Source organism: Harpia harpyja, chromosome 6 (genome assembly GCF_026419915.1).
Source record: "Harpia harpyja isolate bHarHar1 chromosome 6, bHarHar1 primary haplotype, whole genome shotgun sequence".
Taxonomy (NCBI): Eukaryota; Metazoa; Chordata; class Aves; order Accipitriformes; family Accipitridae; genus Harpia; species Harpia harpyja.
Genome location: NC_068945.1, coordinates 18,386,663 through 18,413,623, shown reverse-complemented (window position 1 = coordinate 18,413,623; position 26,961 = coordinate 18,386,663). Strand labels below are relative to the sequence as shown.

The 26,961-nt window shown below is 42.7% G+C and overlaps 1 protein-coding gene across 5 annotated transcripts in view; it reads left to right on the top strand.

Moving 5' to 3' along the window:
- The window catches only part of DENND5B (DENN domain containing 5B), a 120,341-nt gene that overhangs the window by 63,737 nt on the left and 29,643 nt on the right, over positions 1-26,961 (top strand). For all 5 annotated transcript variants that reach the window (XM_052790651.1, XM_052790650.1, XM_052790649.1 and 2 more), the window contains 4 exons: positions 10,910-11,097; positions 15,097-15,633; positions 17,032-17,263; positions 19,390-19,540. In XM_052790651.1, the coding sequence (XP_052646611.1) occupies positions 10,910-11,097; positions 15,097-15,633; positions 17,032-17,263; positions 19,390-19,540 (1,108 nt within the window). The remainder of the gene's footprint in view (positions 1-10,909; positions 11,098-15,096; positions 15,634-17,031; positions 17,264-19,389; positions 19,541-26,961) is intronic.

The following is a 26,961-nucleotide window of genomic DNA, read 5'->3' as shown; positions in this document are numbered from 1 at the left end:
TAGTTTTGATTAGGCTGCTTTTCCCCTCCCTTCTGCTTCTGTGTGTGTGTGCTTACTCCTTTCTTCCTCAGTTTGAATCATGCTGCCTTTGCCACTTGACACTGGGGTTTGACATTAAGCAGCAACACCACTGCAATGCCTCCCCATCCCTGCTCATCATTCCAACCCTCGTCCCTGCTTATGGACTGACTGAAAACTGAGATTTTTTTTTTTTTTTTTACTGTACAGTAGTAGCATTAGGAAAAATCTGCTTCTCAGATTACATTTTCGTAATATATTGTGCAGATGGATAGCAACCTGCATATGCATTACTTTTTTAATAGTCCTTGAGACAGATACAAAACATCCACTAAATAATTTTGACTCGATTTTCAGTGCCACCAGAACTTAGATAAATAAGTGGTTTTCTTCCAATTAATGGCTATAATTTAAGGGTTTGCACTGTGGGGTTTTTTTAAAGAAAAATGAGATAGTGAGAATTAATCCTCTCTACCCTCCAAAATTCAGATATTTCCCCCCCGCCACTCTTCCGCTATTATTGGTGACTCTAGGGATGTCCTTGACATGACCGTTACTTCCCTATCTAATATAGACACAACTTGATGGTGCATGGGGAAAAGCATAGAATTGTATTAGGGAAATACTGTGATTATGTAAATAGCATCATAATGCTGGTTCCCAGAGGTGAGGAATGTGGAGTGGAGGTCAAGTGCAAAGCCTCACTTCTGGCATATCCTGATAGCTGGGTGCTTGGCTAATTGTGCACTGCGGCTTCTTTTAAATGTCAGTCTTGCAGTTCCTGAAAGAGGAAAACAAAGCAGCTCTTCTCCTATTTGAGATATAACTAGGCTAGATACCACTGAAGTCTCCTCTCTAAGCTTTGAGATCCATCAGGGGGAAACACTTTCTTAACTCCCAAGTTCTTTCAAGGCAAAAGATGAAAAGAAGTTTTTGGCTTATGTATCTGTTGTTCCAAAGTAACAAATGAAAGAGTGATTTTGCAAATTTGTCCTTCCTTCCCCTTCTGCTTTAAAGAGGGTGGACTCGCTGGACTGTGTTTCCAGTGGCCTGGCCTTCCTGCAACTTTCCCAAATTCAACAAGAGATTAGCAGAAGATGGTCTTGCATCCACAGGGTGCAATTTCAAGCAAGACAGCATTATGAACCCAAAGTCAGAACTCACTGAAATGCTACCATACTCAAGAAATCAGACACTAGACCAAAACCTACTTCAGTTCACCAAACTATTTCAGTGAGAGCGCTGCTAATAACACGTGGGAAATGTAAGCTGACTTTTTTTGTGGTTCTCCTAGCCTCGTTGGAAGGAAGCTTTTAATTCAAGTTTGCCAAAGTAATTGTTCCTCTTTTTCAAGAATAAAGACTTCTTTTGGAAAGTTGAGTGAAAAGGACAAATTGTTGCACAGCCCTGAACATACAATGAGCCTGTTGGCCGTCTGCAGAGAACCTGAAACTTCTCACTAAACATCTGTCCACTAAAGGCAGATTACTTTTCGCAGCCAAGAAAGAGCAGGAGGGATATGAAGACTACGAACACTGGGAACAACTGGCTGAACAGCTTTAGTTCTAAACTTTATAGGCAAGCGTGGGCAGTGGGCTGCCTGGTGAAAAGATTGTGGTCAGGTGGAGTTGCACCTAGCTGGTGGAAACAGCAGCGAAGGGCTGGCGGGGAGGTTGCACAGAGACTGTACTAGCTTTTCTGGAGTGTTTTTTCTCTAGTGAACTAGTAGTTGATGATGAAAAAGTTTATTTTTAACCCTGTAGCTGAGGCATAATGTTTCCAGCAGCCTGAACAAAGGCATCCAACTAAATGAAGAGGTGAGGGTGTCGGGTGACTTTACCCAGCTTGCCCTGGACACGTTCCCAGCATGACACGAGAGTGTCTGGCTCAGCTCTGCGGTGGAGACAGGACCAATTGGTAGCTGTTTGTACCATGGCTGCTACTGTCAACTTTGGGTATCTAGTTGCTCTGTTCATGGTGTTTTACGGGTGAGTGGTATCCCATCACTTTGGGAGAGTGAAGGGATTGCAGTGGACTGTAACTTCACTTTGCAGCTCTGGTGGTGAAGCACAGTGGTGGAGAGACTGACGTAGAATAATGATGAGCTCATTTTTTGAGCTCACTTTTTAAGCTTTTTTGTTTCCAAACGTTTTGGACTGCAGGCAACTACCTTGATCCTCAATTTGCCTCAAGTTTATGGTTTAAACTTTGAAGCAGCCAGGTGCTAAGGAGCTATTATCATGGCTTTACAAACTAGAGTTTGGGAACCACCGATGTGGATAATTAATTATGTCCTTCTGGTGCAAAAGCATTTCAGTCTGAAGCTGTGAAACGTCTGTGGAGCTTGGGAGCAGCAAACGGTGCTGTGGCAGTGTTAGGGCAAAACGCGGAACAAGGCAAGAATAGCTTGGGAACTGGCAGAGACCTGTGCTTGTGCCCTAAATGGCAAGACTGAAAAGGCAAGTCCTTACTGTTAATGGAGACAGTGTGGACTTCCAGGGAGTTAATCAAAATCACTGTTGGTGGGTAGATGTAACAGACTGCTCTAAGTGCCGGCTTTGGCCTGCAAGGGTGATACAGAAAGCTGTACCTGAAAGTAGTAGAAGCAGAACTCCTGTGGCTTCAGGTTACATCTTCCTGCCTATAGAGAATACTTTTAAGTTTAAATAGGGCCAAATTTTAACACTGGGGCTTTGAAAACCAAGGGAGGGGATTAGATATTTTTCCCCTGCAATTATTCAGGGTGCAGTCTTTGGATTGCAGCCTTATAAACTTCATCCTCTAAAAATCAAAGCTTGGATTATGATGTCTTCCTGCAACTTTCAAAGGAAGGACATGAGAGCTACCAGACTCCCAATAAAGCAGAAAAAACTGATACAGAGTCGTATTTGTTATCACTAAACAAGGCACATGGTGTAGCACACATCTAACGTTGTGTAAGCTTGGGGCTTACAGACTTTCATTTATGAAACAGACTTGCTGTTGTAGTTTTATTATCGTTTATTCAATCGTAGAAATTAATACTCTTGCAAGTGCCCTTTATTTTATTCAGAGCACAGGTCTCCCGTGCGACCGTGGAGATGTAAGAGTATTGTGAATGTCCAGGTTCCCAGCAGTGTCCAAGCTAATAACACTCTGCAATAGCTGCTACAATTTCCCAAGGATCGGTAACAAAATGCCACTGGCATGAGATGTCTGCTGGAGAGAGATGAATTAAACTGTGGGCTCTGTGGAAACCTCAGCAATCCATTTTGTATGTCTGCCTTTCTAGGGATTTAAACATGAGAGAGAACGTGTGGAAGAGACAAAGATAAACTTCTTAGAGCTTAGGCTGTTTCTATTCATTATAATTTTGAGCTTTCCCCAAGTTGTTTTTCAAAGGGCTTGAGTAATTACTCCTTAAAGATTGAAATATTATTTGCATTATTTTTTTTCAGTCTTAGAAATTATAATACAAATGACTATGCATATGTAGTCATCACCTAGAAAAAGGTGGTGTCTGAAAGATGTTTCTTACAAAGTCTGTTTTGGGGGAGATTTTTTAAAATGAATACACGCATGATGTGTTTGCCTTTTAAAGCATTTTTACACCAAATAGTTATGTAGAAAACCTTTGTTCTTCTGCTCATTTAAATAGTTGCACTCCACACTGGTATTCATCAAAACTAATGGGAAGCTGTTGCAGAGAACAGTTTACATAGGGACAAAATGTGTCTATGCTGTGAAAGAGACCTGGGTTTAGGGCTTCAACAGCACCACAGTCAGAGGAGACTGCAGAGCGTGTTCCCCTGGAAAGGAGACAAGTAATTGGGTAGAATAATCAGAGAATCAAATGTACTCTTCATTTTTAACTTAGGTGAAAAGACAAAACTGCTCTTTAATTAAAAGTTGCTCGGTTTTGTTGGCTGAAGTCAATATGGCCTGAAAAGTCAAGTTTTTAAAGCATCTGGAAACAAGGAGCTAGTACAGGTCTGTACCACCACCCTACTCCTGTTTGTATTCACAATCAACTGTAGAGGAAGATGGGGCAACTGCTTTTAACACTATGCACACACACACAAACACTCCACCACCTCTCCACTTTTTTTAATTGGGTCTTATTATTTTCCATTATAAAACATCTTTACCTTTTAAGAACAGCGCGGGTTGGAAGAAAGTTAAATTAGGCCTTTACATTCCAACTATGGCAAACGCTAGTTATAAATAACACAGCAGTCAAAAGTGGTCTTGAGCAAAGTTGTTACCTGCTGGAGTGTGTGCCCTCCCTACCACCTTGCTGCCCTGGCGCAGAGCTGCTGCCCACTGGGGAGGCTGCTCTGCCCCAGTGTCCGCAGGGACAAGCAAGGGGCTCCCTGTGTCACCAGGGGCATCTTCATGTGTCCTGCTGTTGTCTTGTCAGCTTTGTCTGACTTTTGCCCTGCTCTTGGAGGCTTAACCATGCTGGCAATGGGAGCTAATTCAAATTTTCCTGTGAATTAATTCTTAAGGTGGCTCTTAATCATAAACTAATTTATGCTGAACCACCGATGGCAGGCTGTGACATGGATAAATCATATAAATGGAAATTTATTGAAGTGGAAGTGATTTTTTTTTTCCATTAAGCATTTGCCAACGAGGGAAAATGGGAAGAATTGGCCTTGGTGAATATCAGCCTCGGGATGTTTCCCTTGGGGCAGAGCTGACCCCCAGTCTGAGAGGCCAGTTCTTAGTTCAGGCAATTAGATGCAGGCTCGTCTTGATCATCCTGTTTAAGAAAATACGTATTTTCAGATTTGCATAAATTGCCACTCTGCTTTTATCTTGTAACTCGCGCTGTATCACTCGCTGGTAAATCCGCTCTTCTGTTGGGCATAAAGAGCGTTGAGATGCTGTGGGTCATTTCCCCAGGACGGTGTGCTGGTTACAACCCCATGTCACCGACCTGTCCGAGTTCCCTGAAGGCAGCACTGGTGCAAGGTGATTTCTATGGCGAATAAACATTTCCTGAAGTGTTTTTTGTGCATTTTATCTGAACATCTCTTGAAAATCACCTGGTCTGGCTTGTCAGTCATTGCAGCTGCTGGTATACAAACCAGATGAAAGGTGGAAGCTTCCAGGGTGCTTTGAAGTCTGTGACACTTATATGCGTTGCTTCTGTGGAGCTATTGAGATCTGATTTGAAAACCTTTGCTTTCATAAACAATTTTTGTTTCAGATGTGAATTTCAGATTTTCTTTTTCATCTGCAGTATGCTATATATAAACATTACAGATCTGAAGGTACCAAGCCCCTAGACAGGTTTCATAACTGTTGTGCACCGTGCCTGACTCATGCTCAGAGCTCAAAGCAAAATGTTACTTTTTATTTTCCAGTTTTTCCAATATACCTGGTTCAGCTAATCCATCCCTTGTTACAAAAAGTAGCAGTTGAACAGCAATTGCTTATAATACTTTGACTGAAGAGGTAGCATGTGGAAAAACTATTAGTCATGAGAATGTTTTAAAGCCGGTTCAGGTGTTTCCCTCTGAAGAATTAGCTCTTATTCATTAAGGTTCATTGATTTATTTTTTTCCCCTCTGTTGTTGGCTTTGTTTTGTGTAAAACTATTGCTTAGAATTGTTTTGTTCCTTTCGATAAGGTGCTCTTTGAGAACATCATCTGATTATCATCTTCCAGGCCACATATTTAAATACGTGGCTTTGCAAAGCTGCTGTTATACTTTATGCATGTTCAAAAAGCAGTAGAGGAAAGCAAGTGGTGTCCAGGTAACCCATCTTTTCAAATGCTTCCAAGTGCTTTCAAATTGTATGTAAAGCGGGACTTAAAAAGGAAAAGAAAGAGGAAGCACAGTCTATTTTTAAAGCATCGTGCTGGATTTAGAAGAACCAGGCTGAAACTCCAGCTCTGTGGTAGTGCTTTCTACCTTAGCTTTGGTAGGTTACTAGAACAGAGAGTTGGAAAACTGCCAAGCTCTTCTTTCATCAGGAAGGCTGGGTGTGTTGAAACTGGATAACAGCGTACTGATCACAGCAAGAACGCTGTTTCTGGTTTGAGCGTGTGTATACTCTTACACGTGTCTTATACTCAAAAATCCTGTGGCTGGGTGTTTGCTGAGAAGGTTCCAGGTGAAATTCTCTTCTGTTTGATTACGACCAAAGATTTGAACCTGTTTTGGAGGTAGCACCTGAATGAGGGAGGCCTTAGCTGTTCTGGGCAGTGGTAACATTGGTGTCCCTCTCGCCTCTCAAAGGATCTTGGTTTTGCTTTGCTGCAGCATAGAAGGTTTTTGAGATATCAGACTCCTTGTAGCAGGAAAAGTAATTTTTATGTTGAGGTTTGTGAATTGCTTAACATCTCAGAGCTTCTGTACCCAATCTGTAAAATGAAAGAAGGATTATTTTGTTTTGTTTTCTCAGTCACTGCCTGTGTTTGGACTTTAAGCTTTTTGGGATAGGTATTTCTGCGTGCACAGTATCTGTTGTAATACCATGCGGATTGGTTATTGTCCTGTTATTGTATTTTGGAGAAACAACATCAGTACAAGTATTTGTCAAATTTTGTCCTCTTTTAGAAAAACATTTATAGTGAATTGATGTTCAAATGCTGAAACCATTTCCATCTCCAGCACAAAATAGTGATTTGTAATTATCCAGGAATCTCTCGGGGTTTGCATTTTAAGCATTACGTTGTAACTTGTGAGCCATGCGAACGCTACCAGACCTTTGCAAAGCGTGGCTGAAACATGGCACTTGCACAGCAGAACTGCCGACCTGCGGCGGAGCGGGTCCCCGCTGCGGTTACGTGTCCTGCGCAGGGCAGTCAGATGCAGGGACTTGGCCAAGGGCCCCCGCAGATGCTGCCAGAAAAAGGGGTTGGATCCAGAGTCTTTGAACTTGACTCTGTTGCCCTCTTCTTCACTTAAGGAGAAGGTTAAGTGTGAGAGACAGACCCGTGCCAAATCCAGCTAAGCGGTTGTTAGGAGGCAGGAGTTGCAATAGAAGCCATAGGGGCCACTTTGTTCTGGGATTATGCTCCTTGAGCAGTTTCTCTTGGAAAATGTTGTGTGTACAAATTAGAGATTTAACTGCGAACACGAAGAACTTGCTGTAGGGGCTGTGCTTGGTGGTGTTCCCTGTGCTGGAGAACACAGGATAGTTCCCTGTCCCAAGAAGGCAGGCTGAGGGCTGCAGGTATATCTCCCAAGCAAAATAAATACTGTGGTACAAGCTGTCATCGCTTTGGGAGTGGGGAGAAATGAAAACGGAAAGTAAGAGAGTGATACGGCAATGCATATAAGAGAGGTGGAGCAATCAGATGGAAAGGAGATCCAGAGTAAGAGAAATTTAAAGCTAAAAGCCCATCTGCATGCTGCAGAGAAACACATCTGGTGTTTGGGACATTCAGTAAGTCTCCAGATCTTCTGGGTCCTTTCTCCACTGTCCCGGGCTGCACAGCAAAGAGAAGGGGAGGCAGCACCCTAGGCTTAGGTCTCCACTGTCTGCTACTAATTTCTGTACCTGGGGATGATTTTGCACAGATCACATCTTTGCTCTGTTGGCACCAGCTGCTGCTGTGGGCCATCACCATGGGCTGTGACCTTCTGCTCGTGCATTTAAAGCAGTCAGTAGTAGCCTTGTTGGCACCGCAGGACCTTTCACTGCTTTCAGCGTAGCATACGCCACATGAGGTGGGTGAGCCCTGAGAAGAGGAAGGGATTTATTTCACAGGTCTCAGGAAATTGCCTTGGTTTGAGGCATTCGTCACTCTGAGTTTGTGACCTTCTGTGGATATCACCCAGGCAGTGTTTTTACTTTTTGTATCTTTTTCCGGATGTTTCTTGATGTCAGATGGATGGGAAACACGACTGTCATGTCCTCGCTCTGCTCAACAGACAGGCCTTTCTCAAAAGACACTCCCTAAACTAGCAAATACTATCTAATCCCCTATTCTAGCTTTAAAGGTTAGAGTAGGATCAGAGAATAGTTTTCCTACCTGGGCCTGTCATTCATAAAATAACAGGCAAAACTTGGCTTGCAGTTGAAGGTTGTTATCTAAGTCTAGTAGTGATGGCGGGATAGGATCTGGAAATGCTTTCCCCCTTGATGCAAGCACACAGAGTCTATACAAACCCTGTTTTTTCCATCTGCTTCCATTCTTTCCCTCTTTCCTTTTTTTCTGTTCTGCCTCCCCTTTTTCTCTCTCTGGTTTGGGGAAATGGAGGAATCCTTTGTTTCCAGGTTGTCCTCAGTAACCACTTAAGCTTCTGTCAGATGCTGATAGGTACAAGGATCTCTCCATCAAAAAAGACTTTGTGCCTTACAGGATAGGTGCCTAACCTTGTACAGGCTTGAAAGTAAATAAAAAGTAACTAGAGTTTCTTACTTCATTAAACAAATATCAGAAGAACTATTTCCAGGTTTTTTAGTAGGATTTTGATGGAGGAACCTGGGAAATTCCTTCTCTTCAGTGAAAGATGCTGGGTACATAAATGTCTTTTATCTCTGCTAATTGCTAACAAGCATTGCTAGATGGTAACAATTAGCCTAATAATTTGGTCAGTGCTAGTTTTTTGTGGGTTTTTTTTTTTTAAAAACAGCTTTTCTTATAGCAAATTGGTTACAAAACTTGTGCTAGTGACCATGTTAAATATTATCAGTAGCATCAAAGAAAAGTAAGCATGCATTTCCAGAGTTGAACGCCCTTATCCAAAAAGATACTTGCAGCTTTGCTGTGAAGACCTGTTATTTCACACGGCTATGTAGACCAGAACAGACTTCAAAATAGTCTCATGCATACTAAGACATGCTACTTTCTGTATTTGATTTTTTTTTTTAACCTTACGAAATGTTATGAGATGCCTAAGCTTCACCAGTAAGTGTTGTAAGTTGAGTTTGTATAAGTGCTCCTCAACAAGACAGCCAATGGACATGTATAATTATAGAAAATTGCATAGGGAGAGATTCATAAATGACTGATCTGTAGGTGGGAATGGTTTTGAGGTGTAACCTTGCGACTGACTTCCATGAGTGAAAATAATTTTGAAGATTGAGTGACTAGCTATTAGTAAGACAAGATGAAAAATGTTTTTGCCCTGCCAGCTGACCTTCTGCAGATTGAGGCTGGTTTTCCACAGAGAGGTGCTAGCAAGAAGGAGAATGGGTTATGTAATTTGTTGTTTTAATTTGCGTATTTATTCAAGTGCATCTTCCCAGTGACCTCCTAATAGCTGAGTAGTGTCAGATGACAAGTGCTTTTGCTGTTGCTGATGTCTGCCAGGGTATCAGGCTGGCTTGTTCAGGAAACAGCAAGGGCCAGGCTGAGTTCCTATCCAGGCAGAAGCAGTCAGTGGGGCTATAGGAAAAAAATCCTTCTTACCCCACTCAAACCCAGAGTGTTCATACATGTATCTTTAATTTCATGGAGTGGGGCAGAAGGGCTAGGAGAGATGGGCAACAACCCAAGTGTTTCCAAGGATCTGCATCTGGCCTTGGTGAGAGTGAAGGTCTTCTGGTTGCTCAAGGCAAAGCTTGTGATGCTTGCCTGGCACTGATAACTGGTTTTGGATACAGCCATGGAGGAGATAGCCCTTCTGCCACTTTTGCTGGTTTCTGATGATGTACCCATGCAGCGAAGCTGGGGGGAACAACTCCTTTTGCAAATAGTGAAGAGCAGCTTTCACATGTGGCAGAGGCCCAGGACAGGAATCGGAACTGACTCCCCCTCTTGTCTGTGCCATCCACCTCATCCAAGTTCAGAGTCACTTACAAGCCTGCACTTTGGTGTTCCTGTCTTTGACCACTACTGTTAAATGAGATGTGCTGCTGCTTCATGATAAGTTAAGATTCCTAAGGAATTGGGGTTTAAGTACTTTCATTTCTTAGAAATTTGGGGGGAGTTGTAATTAATGCAGACGCTGCTGTAATATGGAGTAGAGGCAATCATCTGGTTTCATATTCACCAGCAGCTTACAAAACCCAGGGGTCTTTACCTGTTTCCTGATGGATTGTCTGCAGTTTGAGATTCTCTGTAAGGATGACCACCACTTTAATACCAACGTGTGATTTTTTTTTTTTTTTTTTTTTAAACTGTGTTCTCAAATTTAGATTCCCTCATTTATGTTAATAAATAGGTTGTGGTATTGCATCATGCCAGCTGGATATTTGAGAAATAATGTGCTCTTATCCAAACTCTGAAATATTCTTGCAGCTCAGCTGGATCAAATTAAATTTTAATTTAAAAAATAATGCACCATGTGTTTACTTGAACCAAAACATTGCAAAGCAGTGAACTAGTGGATTAAATACAAATTTGGGAAAGTAATGCAATATAAATATGCTAGCTATACAGAATGTTTTTGAGAACTAAATTTCTGTTAGGCTTCTGTTTGGACTTTACTTAAAAGCAGTGCTTTTAAATACTTAGGGAGTGTAAACTTCTGCTGGTATGTGGCCAAGGCAAGTCTTCTGGAAAGTACACTCAGCCTTAGAAGTAGTAGCAAGTGGAGCAGAAGCAGACAGGCAGGAGCAAGTGAGAAACCACAATGTTTCCTTGAAGTTCATTTCTTTCTCCTCCTTTTCCCTTGTAAAAAAGGAAAAATTTTATAGAATTAGAGTATTATTATCTTGTGCTATAGAGAGAACTTTTGGTATCCTTTTAATAAATGAATTTAATGATGGAATAGATCTAGATAAGATATGAATATTTATGCTCAGCAGTTTCTTCCTGGGGGTAATGAGTTTTGATGAATTAAACAATGTTTAAGGTTTTTAAGTACTGTCTTATTTTCAAAAGAACATCCTACCACATAAACATGGTTTCTGTCTTGTTTTGTCACTGATGTCCTTGCCAACCAGATTTCAAAAGTGAAACAGAAAGATAATTCGGTGTCTTGTCTCTCTCTCTCCCTGTCTAGATTATCAGCGTCTGATGACAGTGGCAGAGGGGATCACAACGCTGCTGTTCCCGTTTCAGTGGCAGCATGTGTATGTCCCCATCCTTCCTGCCTCTCTCCTGCATTTTCTGGATGCTCCGGTTCCCTACCTGATGGGGCTGCAGTCCAAGGAGGGAACCGACCGCTCCAAGCTGGAGCTGCCTCAGGAGGTCAGTCTCTGCCTTTGGGGTTGCTACTCTGAAACGTGTTTGTCCTGGTTTCAGCTGGGATAGTTAACTGTCTTCCTAGTAGCTGGTACAGTGCTATGTTTTGAGTTCAGAGTGAAGAATGTTGATAACACTGATGTTTTCAGTTGTTGCTCAGTAGTGTTTAGACTAATGTCAAGGATTTTTCAGCTTCTCATGCCCAGCCAGTGAGAAAGCTGGAGGGGCACAAGAAGTTGGCACAGGACACAGCCAGGGCACCTGACCCAAACTGGCCAACGGTGTATTCCATACCATGTGACGCCCCCATCCAGTATAGGAACGGGGAAGTGGGGGGGCAGGGATTCGCCGCTCGGGGACTGGCTGGGTGTCAGTCGGTGGGTGGTGAGCAATTGCACTGCGTATCATTTGTACATTCCAATCCTTTCATTATTGCTGTTGTCATTTTACTAGTGTTATCATTATCATTATTAGTTTCTTCTTTTCTGTTCTATTAAACCGTTCTTATCTCAACCCACGGGTTTTGCTTCTTTTCCCGATTTTCTCCCCCATCCCACTGGGTGGGGGGGAGTGAGTGAGCGGCTGCGTGGTGTTTAGTTGCTGGCTGGGGTTAAACCACGACAGTGTTATTAATATTTGTGTGAATCCCTGTTGGAAAATGCCATGCCTGGTGTTAGGAGGCTTCTCTGGCACAGCGAAGACTGTTTGCGAGCAGGAGTGAGGTAATGGGGGAAGTCTCCGCAGCCCTTCTCCGGTCCATTTCTGAGTTTAATGAGTGCTGCTAATTGCATTGACTTCTAAATGCTTCTCTTTCTGCTTCCTGCTGTGACACTGAAAGTTTCTCTGCTTTCCCCACATCACACACTTCACCAGGTTTTGTTACTCTTTGTCAGTGTCAACAGTCCTATTGACATGACAGATGGCTAAAGAGCATTTCATTTGGGGATGGTCCTTGTGAAACTGGGTCTTGGGTGTGGTTGCTAGATGGTATAAACCTGTCCCTGTCTCCCCACTGCTGAGGAGAAGCGTGCCCCGTCCTGCCAGCCTTGTTCCACCTAAGGGTGAGCCCACGTCTTCTTGGCTGGGTCGAGGTCTGTTAACTAAACCAGTGTCCTGGCCTCAAACGAGACAGGCTTGCATTAATACCGTGCCCGTGAACCACTTAGAGGCATACATACGTACTTTTAAAATATTGACTCACTCCAATGATGGTCTTTTGGACTGAAGACCTTCTGTCCTGCTGTGCAATGGGAAGTGAAAACTTTGCCTGGTCTGTCACGTTTTCCCCAGAGAAAAAAAGGAAGGAAAGGTATTCCTCCTAGTCTAGGTGTTAAAATCACTGGTGGTAAAGAGTGAAATGGAGATTTTTCTACTCAGAATTTGACCAAGATAATTAAAACTGCTTCACATTTTAACCTGGCCACTGATCACTCTCCATACTGAAACGTCTTTGGTGACAGGACCCATCCCTTGAGCATGCCATGCATTTTAACTTGGGTTTCTTCTTGAAATCAGTGGAACCTTAAGAATAACTGTTCGTAAGCTGTAACATCTCATGACAGTGGCACTGCTGTGCCCAGGTCCATGTGGGGACCTCTCCTGGGGGCAGAGGTCCTAAGGCTTGCAAATAGGTCCTCTTACCGAGAAGGCAGGTGGGAGCAGCAGCAGAGGAGAATATGCAGGAGGAGGAGTTTGTGTGTGGAAGTGGAGGAATAAACACAGGGCAAGAGTAATATGGTTTTTAATAAAGATTTATTTTAAGTATTAGGTGGAGGTGACTGATTCTTAGCCTAGGTGGCATGTAACAGTGCAAATCAAGTCTTACCTCGTGGGTACAATAGCTCAATCACATAAAATTTGCACTGGTGTGGAAACGAAGCTGGTATCTAGCTATGCTTTTCAGTAAAACCATGCTAATGTTACATAATTACTGCGATTTTTAAAATTATTAGTCATATGGTTTTAGTTAGCAGATTAAGCTGTCATTTTCCTTAAATTAAAATTTTAATGTGATGGGCTTGCAGTATCACTGGAATAACAGATTAAATATTGCCAGTGAGGGAAGAGTAATAGTGGGGTGGAACACCCTCTCCACCCCCTCCCCCTCCCCTGCCCTTACAATGTTTAAGAAATGAGTGAGAAATATCAGCATAGCATTTATGAACACCACAGGTCCAGTAACTGTGGGAAAGGGAAAGAAAGAAAGGGTATTGAACAGGGAAGATCTTGAATCTCAAATTCCTCTAGACAATAAAAAGATAGAAAATCCTTCAACATGCAAGCAGTGAGGAAGCGCTGTTCACTTCAGCATTCCTTTATTGTTCAGGCCAGGGGCTAGCTTTTCAAGCTTTTGCTCTAAATATAAACCATTTGTTTGTTAGAGATAAAAATTCTAACAACTGGCCATCATGCTGTTTAAGGTTACTAATCTCTCTGCATTAACTTTAATCATCAGATGTTTTTGAAGAGAGAAGTGAGACCAATTCCCCAAGGGTTTTCTGAATCCAAATCTCATTTTTCAAATTTTGTAAATGATATGCAGAGCTGAAATTAAAAAGCCTTTGAAATGAAATATTGATAGATAAGAAGACAGTCCCTGAGCTAAAGAACTGTACCGTGCATACCACAACTCTTTAATAGCTGTATAGTTAAGCAAATTGTTTTGTATGAAGAAATGCTTTTCTTTGTACAGTCCAAATTTATTATGAAGAAGTGAGCTGAAGTGATGCTCCTGCTTTACCAAATGAATCCTAATACCCTTTAAAGTATTTATGTGAAAGGTGATTAATGTCAAACATGTCCCTGAAATATCCAATATATTACAATCATGTCTGCTGTGGAATGTGTTGTCCTGCTGAAAAGTCACCTTTTCAGAAAAGGAGGAAAATAAGTCCTTTCTGTTCACATAATCTGAAGATTAGTCTATTGTGTTTGGTGAGAAGTAAAGAACAGTAAAAGTGCCTTGGAGAAGGCAGAGGAGCTGTGCTAATGGCCAAGTCAGGCTAACAAAGACCTGCTGCTGCCCTGGGGGTTTCCGCATCTCCCGTTCTGCAGCTTCATGCCAGGGTAAAACCCATCAGAGCTCAGCACCTTGGGAATCTGACCTGGTTTAAGATATTATTCAGCACGGTGCACTTAGACAGAGAATTTCAGATGTAAGCCGCAGTTCAGAAGATCAATTACTGGTTTTCATTCAGCTATTATTCCTGAGGGTGCATTTGCAATGTAATTAATTTTTATGTAGGGTTCTTCCATCCCCCCACTGACACTTTCCTGGTAAAAGTATCTGCTCCGCTAGATTCATGTCTTCATGTAGCTTTAATCTTATGGGCTGAGATTCATCTCCATGTGTAGCAAAGCTGTCGAAGAGCACTCTGTTTAAATCTCAGGCAGAGGAATTGCCAAGATTAAAAGCCTCCATGGAAACAGGGGCGGGGGGGGGAGTGGGGAAATAGGGCTTGATCTCCAGTGGACAAGCTATACTCAGACATGATCCTGAAGGATTTGCATGGGACTCTCTTTTGTAGCTTTGCTTACAGCAGCAGCATCTTTCTCACTGAACATCTCATTCCTTGGTAGCACAGCTACAGAGGCTTCCTGTAGTTGGCTCCTGGTAAAATAAACGTGCCCTTGAGATGTGGTAATTCACACAGATAGTATTTACATGGGCTGAGAAGTGGTGCTGTGCATCCTGTTTGCTGGTGTGTCCTTGGCTGGTCTGGGAGGGGATATCAAATCTTTATAGTGAGAAGTTTGGGATCTGCAAGTCCCAGGAGAACAGGAGAGGGCAGGAGGCTTTATTTATTTGTTAAATCATTGCCATTCAGTTGCCCCCTAACTTTACTGAAATGTGAAATGTCACAGGCTAGACGACACAGCTTAAGTCTCCTGCATGTGTATGTTCTTACCTTTTTGTCTGGAAGCACCCTGGGAAAATAGGGCTACTTAGCAGAGGAGCCAGTTCAGCGCCGAGTGTCCATTTTGAAACTTTTCTTTGTATTTCAGGCAAACTTGTGCTTTGTAGACATCGATAACCATTTCATTGAACTGCCAGAGGAATTCCCTCAGTTCCCCAACAAGCTGGAGTTTATCCAGGAAATCTCCGAGGTTCTCCTGCAGTTTGGGATCCCACCAGAGGGTAACCTGCACTGCAGCGACAGTGCCACCAAACTCAAGAACCTGGTTCTTAGTGACTTGGTGAATGATAAGAAGAACGGGAACATCCCCAGCAATGCCCTCAACATGTACGAGCTGCTGAAAGGCAACGAGACCATCGCCCGCCTGCAAGCCCTCGCCAAGAGAACAGGCGTGACGATGGAAAAAATGACCATCACAGCTCCCCTCGCGGAAAAGGAGAAGGATGGGAAATTGCCGTGTGAGGAGGTGGAGCTGAGGGACTACAAACTGAACGTGCAGCTTCGCGAGGTTTTTGCCAACCGCTTCACGCAGATGTTCGCAGACTACGAGGCTTTTGTCATTCAGGCTGCCCCCGATATGGAGTCGTGGCTGACAAACAGGGAACAAATGCAAAATTTTGACAAAGTAAAGATAGCTGTGTATTCATTTTTCCATCTGAAAGTGCTTTTGGGAGGTGGGGGAGAATAGCTATAGTATGTATATATAGCCTAGGTACTCTTTAATCCGCCATTCTTCATCTGCCTGACTGAGAGATTTGTCCATTTTGATTACACAGGGCCAGATAGCCTGCCAAAGTAGATCGGTGCAGATCCACTGAGCCAGTCTGAGCTGTCCTGGCTTGTACGAACTGTGCTGGCAGGTGTCTGCCCAGCTGATGGGGCTTCTCCTGTGGGTTTGGTGGAAGGGTAGCAATGGAAAGTGACTTTTTCTTTCTTTCTTTCTTTTTTCTTTGCTGAGAGGAGAGGTGCACACATGAGACAAAACCCAAATCCAGTGTTTATTGTTTCATAATCTCTCAGTAGGGCTTTTTGTTAATGAGTAGCGTTGTTCTGTAGAAGGTTATCGCATCGTTATGGCAGAAGAGTACTGTTATGACTCCCTTGTAGTCTGTATACAAGAGCGAAAAGGAAGCTGAAATTGGAAATGGGGAAGTAAATAGACTGTAGGCCAGCAAAAGGAATGAGAAATGTTTGGAAGCTTGCACAGTTATTATTTCCAAGTGACTTTGCAAAGTAGATAGCGCTCTTAGCCATCAGCTTTTTCAGATAGAAGTCCTTCTCCAAGGAGAATGTTACAGGGTTAAACAGTCAGGAACAGACTAAATATTGATTTGAGTCAGTTTTTGATCAAAAAAAATGCTGCCATGCCTTTTATTGGTCTTGTTTGTATTCAGGCGTTGAACAGTGCAGCATTCAAAAGGAGGGGGTCGTTTGGGCAATCTCTGCTAGTACTTCTGCAGTAAAACAGGATGTTAAGGTCAGGATTTTCAAAGCTCAGTTAGAGACTTAGGCACACACTCAATTTTAATTGGAATTTCGTGATTAATTGTCCTGCTTAGCTTCACAAAAGAGCATTAGCTGAAGAGCATTGTACACCCCTTGATATGTATGACAGTAAGTGATTGGGTCCCAAGCAGGGATGTGCAGACCAGAGGTCCCAAGTGGGCACACATGGCAGCGGTCTGCTGCGGGTTGCACAGGGCTCATTCTTGTGGGTGGTAGCTGCTAGGCTCCTTTGAAAAAGCTGGCAGCACAGTCACTACTACAGTAGCTCGATGCTCCCTTTACTCTAGCTGTCACGAAGCCTTCCCGACTGCTTATTTCTCACAGTCATGACCAAAGTGGTGACCCGTGAGCCAAACCCCTTCGTAGCTGGATCCTGTCCTCTGAGAGGTGTTTTTGTGGTGGGGAAGCCTCGTCCAAGCCTTCCCATTGACTGCTGCATCGGTTCTCTGCTGTAGGATGGCTCGTTGTGTCAATGCTGGGCGGGAACATGGCACTAACAAGCTTTTCTCTATTTCAGGCTTCCTTCCTTTCGGACCAACCCGAGCCTTACCTCCCATTCCTTTCACACTTCATTGAAACACAGATGTTTGCAACCTTCATAGACAATAAGATAATCTCCCAGTGGGAAGAGAAGGACCCTTTTCTGCGAGTTTTTGACTCCCGAATTGAGAAAATAAGGCTATATAACGTAAGGGCCCCTGCACTGCGGACATCCAACTATCAGAAATGCAGCACTTTGAAAGAAGCAGGTACGTTCAGACAGGCTAGTAAAATATTCAAAAGTACAATGTCAGCCACAAAGAAATATAGGTCCTCAGTCATCTGAGTGTTGCAGCTGATGAGGAAGCACTAGAGCTACCTGAGGAGGACTCAGCGGTGTCCTTATTTTCCCTAGGCAAAAACTTCAGCATGCTTTTAAACACCAAAACCAGCAGGAGCCTTTACCTTCCCTTTGAGCTCTCCTAGGCTGGTGCCTTTGATAAACACAAACCAAACCACATTGCTGGGCTCGCTGTTTCTCATTTCAGGCAGTTCCTGTTCCATTGCCAGGAGAGCTTTCCTTCACCGTGGTGGTAGGACCAGTGCCAGCCACGCCGACAAGCTGAGCCCCGGTGTTTGCTCCACTGGCCTCATCTCCCCCTTCCCCTAAAAAGGCCTTTTTTTACCTTACACCATTTGGTTAGAGCAGCAGGGGATGCCAGGGACATAATCCTGTGTGGCATATTTAGTAGCTCCAGCAATAGACGCTCAGTGTTAATGAACAATACGCTGTGTACTAAAGACTTGGATTTTTTTCCATTACAGTCAGAGGTTGCATTTTTGAGTTATACTTGAGTTTCTTGCTGTGCAAGTATTTATTTCATTTCCAAGTAATACAGGAAAATTATACTCTTAAATTTGTTGGGACACATATTAATGAACTGGGGCAAACACATTTCTCATGTGGGGGTTTTTTGTCTGTTTAATTCCTTCAGAGTGTTTTACTTGTTACAAATGTGGCAGAAATAGAAATCCTGTGTCTGCTTAACTTCTTCTGTCTAAAACCAATTCTAATTTACAGGTCAACTGTCTATTCAGCGTCTAGTTTTGGTAGATATTGTGGCACCGGAACCTCATTTTCTGTCTTGTGAAAAGCAGCAAACTGATAGTAATACCAACTTTCCTTTATATCTTCATATTTACCATTCACAATATATGTGACTATGTGACCCTAGACCGATCCAGCACCTGTTTGTTTAACCTACTATTTTTGGGACCCTTCAAACCCTCTGACACCACACTACCCAGTCCTTTTCTCCAAAATAAAACTATATGAAGCGATTATTATTTTTTTTTTAGAGGGGGAAAAAAAAAAGCTGCTGAGTTTCTAATGATAATGTATGTAAATCTTATGACAGTTTCTCTCCCATCACAGTTTTGTAAAATAGGAAACGAGTTCTGTGTTGTTCTTGACAAATGGAAAATGGATTTAGCTTCCACATTTTGCATATTTATTCACTAGTCGTGATATGCTGAAAAGAACGGGCCTGCCCGTTAATGGATGGGCTACGAAGAGTTGAATATTAAAGTTGCTAATTAAATGCTGATTTCCCCCATACACCTCCTTTCCCCTCTCCTTCACAGTGCATCTGACTCAATGTTGAGAGGGTGACAGATTTTATTTTCATCCTGCTCAAGATTTGAGATTAAATCCTCACGTCCTTGAAGCAAACGACTGGACCGCATTAGTCTCAGCGGAGCCGAGATTCCCAGGGAGCCCTCTCTGGTCTTGCTGTAGCCTCCCTTGTTTCCAAGCATCTGATCATCTTCTTGATGCTGCTTAGGCCTTGCTACAGTTAGCTATGCTTTTTGAAGGCCTGTTATCCAGTAATGGCATATCTGATTTCAGGAGGAGGGTCATTATAGGTGCCAGATGTTTGCAAAACTTGGGTATCACCCCCCCATGTGTCTGCCCAGGGAGACATGTTTGGGGCGAAGCAAGGTACCCAACCCTGCAGAGAGTTGCAGCTGGCCTCAGAGGTCTCCATCCTGCCGAAGGAGCATTAAAGCCAAACACCAAATTTCGGGGAAAGATTGCACTGCTCTTGCCAATTCATAACCCATCTTGTAGGCTCCCGTAAATACCTGCTTGCTTAACAGCTAACTTGTTTGTGCCCATACTAGTTGTGTTGGGTGAAGAAACTAAAAGCAAAATAACAAAATAACAGCGCAGATGTTTCCTCACTTCTGTAAGTGGCAGATTTCTGGGTCTAAAGTCACTATTTAACTTTTTAGAGCGTTTTCAGGAATTGGAGCATGACCACTTCTGTTGTCGTAGCATGTGTCTTCAGGTGGTTTGCTGACGTGGTTGTTCACCTGTGACTGTAACTTGCAGCCCAATCCATCGAGCAGCGGCTGATGAAGATTGATCACACAGCTATCCACCCACACTTACTTGATATGAAGATCGGCCAAGGGAAATACGAACAAGGTTTTTTCCCGAAGTTGCAATCAGATGTCTTGGCAACAGGACCCACCAATAACAAGTAAGCACAGGTTTTATTTCCTGGATTTGAAAGCAGGTTTCTCATATAAAAGAATCGCATCATTGGACAGAATTCCTAATTTTGGATGGCTTCTGACCGGTCTAATGAGGCCTAGCAACTCTTTCCATTTCTGGTTTGTATGGGCTGCGAGTTTTGAAGTTATAGCCATGGTTTGGGTTATGTTAGAAAGTGTTAGCTCTGGTTTTGGGAAGATTCCTCAATACTGTTTTCTGTTGAGTAGTAAGTACTGTGTCTTCTTATACATATTTTTAGTTTTATCATCGCATAATAAATTTAAAATTCATTTCTTTGCTGTTTTGCACTAAATAGGATAATTTGGAAACCCAAACCAAAATTCAGATTCTGAAAGAAATTTTGGTATTGAAACCTCCACACCATCCTGCAGAATAAAATTAATGCCCACTCTGTTCCTCTCTTTTCTTAGCTGTTATTACATGACCCAAAGATTTTTATAGCTCTCTTTCAGTTTCTGTGTTGGAATAACCTAGAAGAATAACTTGGTGAGGGTGGCAAGTATGTGGTTCTGTACCTGGGTTTCTCTTCTGAGTCTGATAAGGTTCTGTAGTGCACTTTGCTATGAAGGTTGGGGTACCTATAGCTGTGGAATTGAGTGTGTCATTACATAATTAATTTACCTACTGTAAAATGAGAACCTGGAGTACTGATACCCTTTACATTTATACAGTTATAATATAAAGTAAGTGCTGTAAGTTTGAGTGTTGGGTTTTTTTGTTGGGGTTTTTTTTTTTTCCTTCCCTCAAACCCAAGGAACAAGGGGGAGTTTCTCCCCCTTCAAAAATGAAAGATTTGTGCATCAATGATTGCTACTTCATGAAAGTATTTATTAGCTCAAGACCTCACTTCCAGTTTCTGTGGTAGGTCAAAATGTGGGAGCACCGATAAATCTGAGAGCTCCAAAAGCTACGACTCTCCAAATATTAAAGCTAGCTCTTGTTTTAGACATATGCATGCACACACGCTGCTCTGAGCTCCTGTATGAGGTGCCCACTCAATTCTATTTATATACCTTTTGTGCACCCCAGTGCTAGCTGATCCCTTTTTAATAACCTACTAGGAATAAGACTTGCAAATGATAAAATAAGATACCCTTAAGCATTGAATATTTAAAGAATCGTAATTCTTTAAAACAAATAAAAAATAATTTACAAAAAAAAAAAAAAAGAGGAGGAATGTGTATTTCAAAGTTCCTTTGTTTGCAGTCTTCTTGCAAACCGAGACAAAACTTTACAGGTAATGCTCCCTTGAGGAATGGAGGACTTCTTCATCTTGTGAGATGCTGTGTTTAGCAGTCTGCCTCTTATCCTTATGGTGGGTTTCAGTTTTACAGTGTCAGCAACAGTGTGAGCGTGCCCAGCTTGCTCAAAGTTGCTTATATCTTCTGGCTCTGTTGCAGAATCTTAGTGAATGTATGAATAAGCATCAATTAAAAATAGTTTTCCTTATGCCTTTTGAGATGCTTCTGTTACATTGGTACCTATTCTAAAATGTGACTTTAACTCCTTGAGTGATAATTTTGATTTAGATAGCTGGTTTTGGTCTTCAAATTGCAGCATGTTTCAGAATTTGTAAGTACCCAAATCCCATTACTTACTGCAAAGCGGTGTCAAAGTGACAAATGTTTGGAATTCCTCCAGTTGTATATTGCCAAAAAGGTTTGTAATTGGAAAATCTCAAGACCATCTGTTTATATCTTTCTGCTTCCTGGCTTTTTATGCGAGCAGCTGAGAGGACTCTCTCTCATTTAAGATGTGTAATTCTGCTGAATTTACACCCACGTATAAAACAGATAGCCTTTTCATGCTCTCTGCAAATACAGCATAATTCTATTGACCACAAAATCAGTTGAAGTATAGCCTTCCGTTGATTCGAATTTCCTAGTGTATGCTTCTTGGAGATACGTTACACTTGCATACAGGACTGGCCAGCTGCACATGGGGATGGGGGAAGGGAACGTTTCAGCTACATTCCCAGGCACTTCAGATGTAGCTATTGTGTGTGTTCATAAAGTTAATGTAGATGAGAATAATTTTTGCAGACTTCAGTTCTACATAGCAAATTTTGTCCTGAATGTTGTAAGGAAGTGTATTTGCGGCGGGGGAGAGGGGAATCATTCCCATGTTACAGTCAATTGTTGCTGGACAGTAGCAAATAAACCAATTCAAAGCTGTGTTACTGAAAACCCGTCCTCACTGGCCAGCAATCAGATTTTTATTGCTTCCCTTTCTGGGCAGATAAACTAACAAATACGTAACTAGAACTCATAGAACATAGAACTTATCTAGCTATTCCCTTCCTGTAACCAGGCAGGGCACTGAAGATACCTCTGTCAGTTACTGGGCTGTTCTATGTCTAATATATCTAAATCAGAAATATAATGCAAAGAACAAACACTTTTAGTTTTAGTTCTAGATCCTATATGTGATCCCTGAAAACCACATTGCCTAGACAGGCAGAAATTGTGTTTGGGAGAGGAGGTGTCTGGCTCTTGCTTGCTGGGCATGGAAAGCAGGGCTCGGGGACAGAGGGAGGGCTGACAGTCATATTGGATCACTTCCACTTAAACACAGCTGGAAACAAACGTTGATCACATTACCATGTGTAAGTGTTAAAACACCAAAGTCTGTCATGCAAGTGAAGTCTAATAATATTTCATCTGTCAGCCCACGGCCATGCTCAGCAGCGTGCTTTGCCCCACTTCTGTCACTCTGCTGCCTCCTTCCGCTTCCCCTCAGGATGTCCTTTAAAAGAGTGGACAAGGGGGTGAACCTGTGCTCCTCCGGCTGCTTGCTGCTTTCTCTCACCTGCTTGGTCATTTGTGGGTAGGGAGAGCAACTCCTCTTACATTTTCTCCTATTCTTACCAGCATTCAGACTGCAGGTGCATGCTTGGTGTCATTAGGATGGTCTTCACCTCTTCCCCTGTGGTGGTCAGGAAATGTTGACTTGCTCAGCTAAGCAATAACTTCACTGACAAGAACTCCAACTTCAATTTACTGAAAAGAAATGAAAAGTTTAAAAACAAGCAAATAAAAAAAAACCAAAACAAAACCAAACACCAAAAATACCAACCAAACAAAAGACCGCACCCCAAACCCCCACCTCCATAAAATTGGAGAATAGGGTCCCAGGTGTACAGTTTCCCTAATCATCTTTTTGATCAAAACTGCCAGATCATGGAAAGACTTTAACTACAGAATATGCAGATCTAAACTTAAACAAAAGATGATAACTGTATCCAAATTATTTCTATAAGTTAAAAAAAATATTATTTTTCTGTAAAGAAAAGAGCAATTCATCCCAGCTAATAGCAATTAAAAAAAACCCCCAAACCGAAAAAAGCCCCACCCAGTTCTGTCCTTTTTCCCATCAGGCAGCAATGTTCCATTTGAGCGACTCCCTCTGCACTCATCACCTTTGATACATGCCCCAAGTCATGGGAAAACCTTCTGAATCTGCAGACAGCAGCTGCAGCTTCCTCTGGTTTCAAACGTGGCCCATCCATGCCGCTCTAACCTTGTAAAATAGTGGCTTCTGCAGAAGTCCTCCTAGAAAGCATCCCCGGGGGAAACAGGCTGCAGTCCTTTAGGCAGTTTGTCTATTTATCTGGAAATGAGCAGCAGTTTCCAGAGCCCTCCTTTCCTTTTTCAAACCCCGGCACCACTCTGTGGTTTCTACATGTTCCTCTCTTCCTTCCCTGCATGTGTTTTCTGCCAGGCTTTTAAAATTGTAGCTGGGACTCCACTGGCTGATGCATTTGCAATGATCCAGGAGAGGAATTTGAATGACAAAAAGCCAAGCTACATAAACACTTCATGGTTTTTGATTAGCTAATTGTTAAATTAGGGTGAATATGCTTACAGTGCAAAATTAAAACAATGAAACCAGCTGTGTTTTCAATCTAATTGATTACCTTGTAACTTAATTTGTACTAAGAAGCTTGATAAATGAGATTAAATATTGCAGAGGGAAACATTGATTGCACACCAAGCATGGGAATGTATTTGCAGTCTGGCAATTTGTAGTGAATGCCTGCAAAGAACAACTGAACTGATACTCTTTTCCTTAATTTCTTTTGGTTTTCAAAGGAGGATTTTGCTTTGTTACACATTTACAAAATGGCTTAAATTATCCTTTTTTGCTTTTCTCTTTGTTTGCTTTTCCCACCTTCTTTACCTGAGTCGTGCTTTCCTCCTTGCTCCCTTCCCTGACCAGCCTGTTTCCTCTGTCCTGCCCTGGCCACTTCTCTCTCCCGAGCCCTCTCACTTGTATCCCAGCTTCCTGCGAGCTTCGTCTGTCCTCTGTGTCCTACCTGACCTGCAGTGATCCCCAAAGGAGGGTGCAGTCCAAGTCTTCAAGCACAGATCCCGCTATACTCGGCCTCCTAACCTCAGGCTTTAGCTAAGTGATGTGTTGCTTTTACCCATGAAGCAGATTTCAAAAGTATTTGTTTGCTTTCTCCAGGCATTTGTTCCTGTGCTGTGTTTTGCTGACCTCACCACTGTGTCAGTATTTATTTGTAAAATTCATGCATTAGGAGCGTATGAAATTGGTTCATTTTTGTGTTCCAGTTTATGGCACGACTTGTGTCGGCACTGTCCTCTGGCCTCCATCACTGGCCCCCCCTTCCAGTTGTGAACTGCCCAGGGTTTATCTGCCTGGTGTTCTGGTTCTCCTAATTTTTAAATAGAACTACTGTTTTCTTATTCACTAACATTAACATCGGTTAATATTTTTAAAGAAAATTTTATATATAATGCAAAGTGGTTGCTGAATCTCTATATGATGATAGAATTCATTCTGGTTTTAACTATATTATTTTTTGTATGGGAAGTGGTCTGTCTCTTGTACTGAGTGCTTCATATTATATGGGCTTTTTCTACCTTCCTATCTGTTGGGTACTGTTTTAAGGCTGGCTATCTTCAAAGAAGCTTTCTTTTCTTTTTTTTTTTTTTTTTTTTTTTAATCAAGCCAAACAATTGCATTTTCAAGTAGTATAGAGTAGCATCTCTGCAGCGCATCTAAATGAGCAAGAAATGAGTCAGCAATGAGCCATCCACACACAACACTGATGTTATTTAAACTCTGCAAGTAGTAAAAGCTCACCTTTTACTTATGACAATCTGAAACAAGCAGTTACAATACATTAGGTAACCTAATATAGCAAACCACTGACAGGTGCAATGAACATATTAACCACTTGTGTTCAAATACATTCATTTTCAAGAGTAAAGTGTAACTGAAAATCTGCTTAAAAATGTTTTCTGAAATAGGAACTATGTGCTATGGGGTCTTGGAACCTGGTGGGCAATCCTCTGCTCAACTGGTGCAAAGTGGTAAAAGGGTAATTAACTTCTTTCAGTTAATTCTGCACAGCTATTTTAAAATGATATATTAAAGTTCACAGGGAAGAATGTGTGTCGAATTCTTGCACCCTCTATGCTGTTTACTCTCCCCTGAACAGTGTTACTGTCTCAAGGGAGTTTGCAAATTAAATACCACTTAGGACAGTGGTTTGTCAGCGCTTAGGGGGTGATGCTGGCAAATAGCTACTGCCGTTCCCTGCAGAGGATGGCGGTTGTGGGTACCACCCTTTTAAATCACTGGTTTTTATGTAATCTGATGAGACAGCCTGTCAGTGCAAGATCATTCTCTGCAAGGCATTTTGCTCATTTTTGTCCACCCAATCAGCAGTTTAAAAGCTTTCCTGTTCAGCCCTACAGCAGAGATGGAAAAGGTGCATTAGTCTCTAATTGAGCCTTCATCCTCCTTACCATAGAGCAGTGTGTGCAGAGCAGATTCACAGTGCAGAACCCTTCCCCTGTCAGCCCATCCATGATCAGGTGGAGCTTGGTTTCAACCTTCCTTTTAATTTGTTTGGTCCGACGTGTATTTGACTTGGAATCTCTGTGTAGTCCCACGCAAACTACTTCTGAACCCAGGCAGATTACATGTGCAGTCTGTGTGTATTTAATGCGTGCAGGCTGCATGCATGCTTTAGGGGGATTTGGTGGAGGGTGTAGTGCAGCTATGTGCTAATTTGTGAATACAGAAATGCAGCCAGATAACTCCTTTGATGGAAGTATATAGGTAAAAGCGATATTGTCATGATTTGCAGACCTAAATAGCAGTCTGCCACAGGAGATGGTCTATATGAGGAGATTTAGGTTCTGTCCTATAGGCAAGTGCATTTGTCTCCTTCCTTCTCTGTGTTATCACTGTAAATAGACTGTAAATTATGATAGTGATTTTCGTGGTGATGGCAATATTGGTTAAATCCGTCTGAGAATGAAGTTCTCCAGCAGTGTGTTGCATTTATTGCAGTATATATCCTGCCTGTTACACCCGTGTCTGGTTTGGGTAGACATCATTTCTTCATTTCTCCATGGAGCTTTTAAAAGGGGGGCAGGGGGGAAAGGTAGGGAGAGAGAGAGAGAGATGTACACAAGGTTGCAGTTCTGCATGGCCAGTCCCTGGTGTGAGGCTGCTGTTTTGCTAGATTGGTTTCTGACAGTTCAGCTTTGATGCTGACTACCTCACCATTTTTATTACAGAAATTAAGCGTCACAGGTTAGGTATGATCTTTTCCAAGTGTCACCTTTACATTTCCTCCAACCTCTGCAAACCTAATTTGATACTAAACAATACTGACTTCACCGTCTTCAGTTGGAGGTACCTTCATTTAATTTCTCTATACTGAACAAAGCACAGTCTTCCCTGGTCCCTCCTCTGAAATATCACTGCTTTTTTGCAGTCCCTGGGGGTGAAGAGCATTCATCTTTGGACGTGGGAGTTAGAACGGGCAGACTACCGAAATGAGCCTTTTCTCCCTTCTCCACGTAGGCAGCTTGTCCCTGGGCTCTCTGCAACACAGTGCCCGAGCTGCGGCTGCTTCGTCCCCAGAGACTTGGTGCTTGTAGCAATGCGTCCGCTGTGAGGAATAAATGAAACATGCCAGTAGTCCATGCTCATGGCTCTACAGGCAAAAAATAAAGGGGATAAGGCATTTTGGGGGTCAGGGAGTACTCGGGCAGCATCTAGGCTGGGCAGCAGTGCTGTGTGCCCTCCCAGGTGCCGGGCAGCTCGGGGCTCATCCCCCAAGGCAGGGACCAGCCAGGAGGGCTTTGCCTCCTCTGGCATCCGCTCCACAGGGACATGGGCAGTAGTGGTTTAGCTGAAAAGCCCAAGACTAAGGGCTGACAACAAGCAGGCGGTCTGCCTGCGTGAGTACAGCTTTCCTCGCTGCTTCGGCAGCGCCAGGGCTGAGGCGCGAATAAGGCAGCAGCTGACGGCAGGTCCAGGAGAGGCACCTGCGTGGGATTTTGGCAACCCAAGGGAGGTGGTGTGGCCACCAGAGAGGGCTTTTACCCTTCTTAAAATCAC